Raw genomic sequence first — 8,037 nt, 5'->3', positions numbered from 1 at the left:
GTGGCTTCGACGCAATTCATGGATGCTATGGTGACAGACTATGATATTGAAGGACTTTGCTAGTGGGCGGGTCTTCATGTCTGTGTATTTTGGTGTTGATCAGATTGTTGCCTCGGTGCTCTAGGCCTAATCTCACTAGGTAGAGAGTCTACCACGGTTTTGGATTTAATCAAGTTTTTTCTCTATTTAACCGAGCAATGTAGAGTTAGAATTCAGCTGGGTGTACACATCTCAATATGGTAGGAAACATATATATGTTGATAGAACCAACTATTGGCTACATGATGACTAGTGGAGATGGTTTTACTCCCAATCCACCATGGATCAAACCTCATGTTTGACGCCATGCACATCTCATGGTGACGGATGATCTCTTTTGAGTGAAAGCCTTGAATTGAGGCTTCATCTTCATGACCCCAATCTTTCATATGAATGCTTGCGTATATATTCATTGAAAGGACCCTCCATGAAATTGGTGATCTGATCCGCCAAACTTTTTTGTACTTCTCCTTGCTTCCAAATGTGGTCTAAAATATCAACTCATCTTTCCAACCAGACAAACAGTTTTCAAAAAAATCACAAGCATTTTTATAACCTCAAGAAATCATATATTTTCCCGCATGAAAATCCATTGTTCGAAGGGACCACCACTATAAAGAAAGGCGAACAGCCTAATGGTGCCTCTTGCTACAGGGATGACCGAACTCTAAAACTGGCACTTTGCACCGTGATTTCCCTTCTTTTTTCTCACTGAAAAGGACTTCCCGTCGTGATCAAGGCGGCAGTATTTCGTTTGGAAGAGACTGCATGCAAGCCTTCCATTTGGCCATCATCACACGGACACGGTTGCCATGTTTACCGAGTCAACTACGAGTCTTCCAAGTTCCAATTTTCTGTGGTTGTGTTCGGAGATTCTTATCTTATATATGTTCAGCTTCTAGATGTTAGCCTCCCCCAACATCTTCCCTGGGAGAGTGAGCAAGGAGGAGCAGCCATGGCGTTCGTCTCGCGGCCGCCGCTCCTCCTCCTGTCGTGCATTATCTGCCATGCTCTCATCGCCAGTGCAGCGGGTGAGCAGAGCTATAAGATTCTCTCAACGAGCTCGCTCAAGCCTCAAGCCGTCTGCTCCGAGCCCAAAGGTACGTAGATCACTGATCAGTAGTGTGGACGAATGGGCGTAGCTTTCTGCAACTTGGGTTAGTTATTCCAGTCGTGCGTTGGTTTTGCAGGGATCCCGTCGTCGTCCAGTGGAGCCACGGTGCCGTTGAACCACAGGCATGGCCCGTGCTCGCCGGCGCCCACCAAGAAGGAGCCTACCTTCGAGGAGCGGCTCCGCCGTGACACGCTCCGAGCCGGCTACGTCCAGCGGAAGTTCTCCACGAACCACCGCGGCGGCGGGGTCCTGCAGTCGGAGGCGGTCAAGGTGCCGACCGAGCTGGGTTCTCCCCAGGACACGCTGGAGTACGTCATAACCGTCGGCGTCGGCTCGCCGGCGGTGCAGCAGATCATGACCATCGACACCGGGAGTGACGTGTCGTGGTTGCACTGCAACTCCAACTCCACGGCCGGGACGACGCCCTTCGACCCCACCAAGTCGAACACGTACGCCGCGTTCCCGTGCGGCGCCCCGGCGTGCGCACAGCTCGGCGCCGAGTCCAACGCCTGCTCCAACTCGCAGTGCCAGTACATGGTCCGGTACGGCGACGGCTCCAACACCACCGGCACGTACGGCTCCGACACGCTGGCGCTGGGCTCGGACACCGTCAAGGGTTTCCAGTTCGGCTGCAGCCGCGTCGAGGAGGGGTTCGGCGACAAGACCGACGGGCTCATGGGGCTCGGCGGCGACGCGCCGTCGCTCGTCTCGCAGACCGCGGCGACGTACGGCAAGGCCTTCTCCTACTGCCTCCCGGCTTCCTCCGACTCCAAGGGGTTCCTGACGCTCGGCGCGGAGACCAGCACGACGGGCTTCGTGATGACGGAGATGCTCAGAAGCCAACAGTCCCCGACGTTCTATGGCGTGCTCCTCCAGGGCATCAAAGTCGGCGGGGAGCAGCTCAGCGTGGCGCCCTCCGTCTTCTCCGCCGGGTCCGTGATGGACTCCGGGACCATCATCACGCGGCTGCCGCCCACGGCGTACACGGCGCTCAAGACGGCGTTCAAGGAGGGCATGAAGCAGTACTCGACGGCGCCGGCCAGGAGCATCCTGGACACATGCTTCGACTTCAGCGGCCAGGACAACGTCACCATACCCACCGTCGCTCTGGTGTTCGACGGCGGCAAGGTCGTCGACCTCGACGCGAACGGGATCATATTCGGCAGCTGCCTCGCGTTCACGGACACCGGCGACGACGGAAGCACCGGCATCATCGGCAACGTGCAGCAGAGGACCCTCGAGGTGCTCTACGACGTAGGCCAGAGCGTCTTCGGGTTCAAGTCCAACGCGTGCTAGCTGCTCATCACCGCGAGAGCTCAGCGCTCGCGCGCGGGACACGGGAATGAAGGGTGGCTAGCTAGGCTGCTCTCATGTGGTTGTCTTCTTGTTTCTAGTTGCGAGGTAAGGGACACCAAGTGGGCCAAAATCATCGTGTTTCCTCGATTCCAAAATATAGAAGTGTTCACGGATAAAGGGAGCATTTAATTTCTCTCTGATAGCAGCAACATGATGAGATGCATGTGTAATCTATCAAATCTAACGATTAGGATAATCTTCTCCTGATTTTCCATTCATAAACAAATAAAGAGGTAATGATGGATTAATTGAAGAGTAAATTCCATTTTGACCCGTATTTTGCCGTTTTAATGGAATTACAGCCGTTTAAGAGATTTTCATCCATTTCACCCTATTTAGGAAAAGTCAAGCCAAACTTGATCCCTTTAAAAAAGGTCAGGACTATTTTAAAAAGTTAAGGAAAATGTTTTTTTAATAAATTTAGAAAAAAATTAATTAAAAAGCACAAAGTTGACAGAAAAATCACGAATTTAAATAATATCATTTTATTCAGGAAGGTTCATAAATTCTAAACCTTTTCTTATTTTAAAAAGGTTCTTTCATTTCCAAATTGGAAAATAATATAAAAAACGAAAAAAAACGTAAAGGCGAACAAACCAAAAATGTTCTCGGTAGTTTCTCTAAACCGAACTAAGTAAAACAAAAAAGATTCTTGGGCCGGCCCGTATAGGACTAGCATAGGATGCATGGCCGCTTTACGTAGAAATAACTCGTTAACGAAGCGCATCTATGTTCGGCCTGCTGCGAGACGTATGGCAGCCTGAGCTTTGCTACACCTACAAAGAATAGTTACGAATATTTACGTACATGATTAGTTGACAAATTATGGTTAGAGAGGAGGGAGGCCCACCCTAAAAATCAGGGGGGGAGAGACTGATGAGAGCAAGGCACGTTCGCACGTTAATTAAGCATTTGAAAACTGCTAAATGCATATAGAAGAAAAGAAATGTTTTCATGTATTTAGACAAATGTTAATCAATTACTTGAAAATACAAAACATGCATTCTAAAACTATTAATCAGGTGTTTAAAAAATGTTAAATCTGCACGGAAATAATGTTCCTTACGTATATGAAAATTGTGTACAGAAAATATACAATTTGTATGAAAATATGTTGATCATGTCTTTAAAAAAAATGATATTTAAGCGTTTGCTGAATGTTAAATAGGTTTAGAAAACAATGTTGCTCATATACGGAAGATGTATGAAAAAAATAAAAATGTGTATGAGAAAGTGTTGATTATGAATTCCATTTTGTATATGTATATGGAAAATATATAACATACATTTAATAAAACTAGACTTCAAAAAGTAAATAATCTTTATTAAAAAAATGATAATCATGTACGTAGTTATGTTTCTTATGTATACTTAAAATGTACATTATCTGTGAAAGAAATATTTATCCCCATTTAAAAAATACTCACTATGTATTCAAAAATATTGACCATGTATTTTAAAAACCTTTCAAAACTTGTATTGAAGAAAAAATGAACATTTTTTTTGAATTATTGTTAAACCCGAGAAAGAAACAAAGATTTTTTGGAAAATTGAATAAAAATAATAAAAGAAAGTGAAAAACTTAAAGAAACAAGAAAATGGAAGAAAGCAAAGAAACTGAGGCTGAAACGAAGAAAACCAACATATGAAGAAGAAAAGAGAAAACCAAAGGAAACCGATGAAAAAAAAGAATGTATAATAAAGAATAAAAATAAAAATAGGAAAATGATAAGATAGAAGGAAAGAAAAAATAGAATACCCGACCACGAAAGAGTGGAACCTGATAAATAAAAAACACAAAAAACCAGCTCAAACTGTGAATAAACCGATCAAAACACACACACACAAACAGAAAGAGAGAGAGAATGAATGGACTAGTACAATGATGTTTCGGCGTGATGGCGGCGTGCTTCATGCGAGTGGAATTATGATCTCACTATCAGTGAGATATACTCCCCCGTCCGAAAATACTTGTCAGAAAAATGGATGTATCTACATGTATTTTAGGTCTAGATACACCATTTTTATTCATTTTTGCGACAAGTAATTCCGGACAGAGGGAGTACCTCCCTGGTCGTTTGCGAGCCGTGAAGCACCGAATAGAACATCGCTTAAGTGCTAGCTCCATCGAATAGAACATACAGTGGGTAACAAATTACTATTGAGCAATTGACAGAATAACGCATAGTTATGACATGTTATTCATGTCAATGATCATGCATATAGGCATCACATCAATAAACAAGTAGATTGAAATGATCCCGCATCTACTATTATTACTTCACTTCAAGAGCGCTTCAATGCTTGCCTCTCTAGGTATTAAGTTCATGACAAACAGAGTAATGCTTGGAGCAAGATGACATGATGTAGATAAATTGAACTCAATCAATATGAATAGACCCCGTCGTATTATCCTTATTGGCAACAATCTAAATATGTGTCTTGTCCCCTTGTGTCACTGGGATATGGAGCATCGTGATGTCTACTATGCAACTTTATTCTTGTAGACGTTCTTGGAACTCCAAGTGCAGAGTTTTTTAGGACATCATCAAATTTCCCTCAAATGGACGACCTAAGATTTATCAATCTATGAGAGGCGTAGGATGAAGATGGTCTCTCTCAAACAACCCTGCAACCAAATAGAAGAAATAACCTGTGTCCCCCAAACACCTAATACAATGGAAAATTGTATACGTGCACTAGTTCAACAAAGAATGGTGATACAAGTGTAGTATGGATAGTAGATATAGGTTTTTATAATATGAAAATATAAAAACAGCAAGGTAACAAGTAGTAAAGGTGAGCATAGATAAGGCCTAGGGTTCATACTTCCACTAGTGAAATCTCTCAATAATGCTAACATAATAGAATCATATGATTATCCCTCAACATGCGAAAAAGAATCACTCCAAAGTTCATATATAGCGGAGAACATAAGATGAAATTGTTGTAGGTAGTAGAACCATCTAAAAGTTATTCTTTCTGATCAAACTATTGAGATATTCCTATAAGTGTCACAAACAACCCTAGAGTTTGTACTAGAATAACACTTATGATACACATGAATCAACTCTAATGTCACTTAGATACTCCAATGTCACAACAAGTATCCGATAGTTGATTGTTTAACATGCATCAAACAATTTCAGATTTATCATCTTCAATCCAACAAAAGGAACTTCAAAGAGTACCCCCAAGATTTCTATCGGAGAAAGTTGGACAAAAACGTGTATCAACCCATATGCATAGATTACTCCATTGTCACCATGGGAATCCACAAGTTGAGTATCAAAACATATATCAAATGAATCAATAGAACACCCCGTTAATGGTGACGGATCCCACACGGGTCAGTGCATCCAATGGTCTTTGTACAGTCAAAAACAATTTTTACATAGTGATGATATCTGCACTGCCCTTGCACTCTGTCATTTCTCAAGTTCAGTTCTCAATTTTTACGAAGACTTGGAAAACAATTTTTACACTCTGTCATTTCTCAAGTTTCATTTTTGTAACAGATGGATGGGAACTTTTTTTGGCGAATGTAACATTTCTGGGTGATAGGTTGCTATATTGACCTCAAATTTTGTTTCCCAAGTCTTTGCATAACAATTTCATTTAGTTATTGTTTTCTCTACCATTTATAATCTGCTCCCTCAATTATAAATGAACTAAATTTTACCAGTTTATAGGAACATCTATGCCATAGAATTAGTTTCATTAGATTCATCATAAAATATATTTTTGTAATATACTGTCCACCTGGTTGTTCTTGATACTGTAGTATACAGGTTTACCTATATCTCATGAGTAACATTCAAATCATATGAAATAACATAATGGTTCAAATGCTAATAACTACTATTGTTGTTTTGTAGCAGAAGCATATTGTTTGTTACATGTTTTGTTGGTGGTGAGAGACGCAAAGGAAGTTTGAGCTCTAGAGGTGAAGTTGATGATTAAGAGGGTCTGTACAACATTGTATATTTCTTGACGTAATCTCGTGTAGTTCATATTGATGTCATATGTGAACTGATGTTGTATGTTTTCTTGGGCACATTTTAAAAGGCCTTTACTCAGTGAAAAAATTGAATAGAAATTTGTGAAGTGGCCAGAATATGGTCTATTCAATGGAAATTAATTGTGTTGTGAAGGCTAGTTTGCTTATGTGTAATGGGCCATTCCATAGCTATTTTGATGAATACCATGCGCTGGATTAAAATTAATGGGCTAAACTGCCACAAACAGTTGGGCCGAAGGCTACTTGGGATATGCCACGTAAGATCCATGTTGGCGCCATGTGAGGTCCATACTGGTACAATGTCATGTCAATCCATGACGGACTAGTGTGCCACAAAGGACCGGGCCTGGGCGGGCCTGGGACAGATCGGTGATGGCCATGATCCATCATGGTGATATGGCCTGGGACAGATCGGTGATGGCCATGATCCATCATGGTGATATAGGAAGCGTTTGGATCCTTGGCAAAATTAGTTATAGCCCTGCTGGGCAAGGCTAGGTGTTTGGAACTGTTAAAATATTCTAGTTTTCGTGGGCGAGCTACCTTGGGTGGGCTAGGAAATCCTTGCTAGCTCTGGAGAGCCAAATCGGCTCGCTTCCGACGGCAAACTTCTTGTGCGAGAAAACCGGTGACTCAATCATGCGAACGGTTTTTTATTTGGCAAAGGCTGGTAAAGCAAATCAACCAAACTGGTTGACGAGGCAAGGCTGGCAAAATGTAAGCTGGCTAGATGGGCTAGCCGAGCTATTACCTAGCTATGCAACATAACCAAACGCACCCACAGTTGTCAAATTATGATGAGATATACATGAAGGATTCTAAATCTGTCACGGACATACCTTCACGACGGTTTTGTAATGATCCATGACAGGTTGAGTCCGTCATGTATTAACAAGATTCTTGTAGTGATTGTCACCACGAGTATCCACATGCAAGACATACATCAAGTGATCTCAAATCCAATATTCAACCACACATAACAAAATCTCAAAGGGAAAGATTCAATTCATCATATCAAGATAGAAAGGGACAAACACCATATGCTCCAACTATATTAACAAAGCCCATGATACATCAAGGTCTTGACATCTTAAGAACATGAGAGAGAGATAGAGAGAGAGAGAGATCAAACACATAGTTACTTGTACATACCCTCAACCTCGAGGGTGAACTAGTCCCTCTTCGTCATGGAGACCGCCGAGATGATGAAGATGGCCTCCGGTGATGATTGCTCCGTCCGGCAGGGTGCCGAAAAAGGGCTCCAGATGAGTTTTCTTTGGTATAGAGGCTTGCGCCGATGGAGCAGATGTTCTAGGTTAACTTCTCTATTTTTGGGATTTATAGAATTTTCAGCGTTGGAATCATGTCAAACAGAGCCATGAGGTGGTCCCAAGCCATCGAGGCCTACCCACAGGGGTGGCCGCGCCCTGTTGGCTTGGCACCAACAAGTGTCCCTCCTCCGGTAGTTCTTTGCTCCAATATTTCTTATCTGTTCCATAAAAAGTCA

General features: G+C 42.7%; 1 protein-coding gene across 1 annotated transcript; it reads left to right on the top strand.

Annotated features, from left to right (window-relative positions):
- Positions 1-849: 849 nt before the first annotated feature.
- LOC123404165 (aspartyl protease family protein At5g10770-like) lies at positions 850-2,762 on the top strand. The gene is made up of 2 exons (XM_045098082.1): positions 850-1,139; positions 1,230-2,762. Exons 1-2 carry the CDS (start codon positions 995-997, stop codon positions 2,447-2,449), a joined length of 1,365 nt encoding a protein of 454 aa, XP_044954017.1. The 5' UTR covers positions 850-994; the 3' UTR covers positions 2,450-2,762.
- The last annotated feature ends 5,275 nt before the right edge of the window (positions 2,763-8,037 follow it).

Source organism: Hordeum vulgare, chromosome 6H (assembly GCF_904849725.1).
Source record: "Hordeum vulgare subsp. vulgare chromosome 6H, MorexV3_pseudomolecules_assembly, whole genome shotgun sequence".
Classification (NCBI taxonomy): Eukaryota; Viridiplantae; Streptophyta; class Magnoliopsida; order Poales; family Poaceae; genus Hordeum; species Hordeum vulgare.
The sequence above is the reverse complement of the archived record's forward strand: the minus strand, read 5'-3'. Positions and strand labels throughout refer to the sequence as shown.

Bases quoted from the DNA above. Each gene is read 5' to 3' on its own strand.
- LOC123404165 (XM_045098082.1), top strand. From the start codon at position 995: ATGGCGTTCGTCTCGCGGCCGCCGCTCCTCCTCCTGTCGTGCATTATC. The intron at 1,140-1,229 runs GTACGTAGATCA...TTGGTTTTGCAG, and splicing joins CGTCTGCTCCGAGCCCAAAG to GGATCCCGTCGTCGTCCAGT.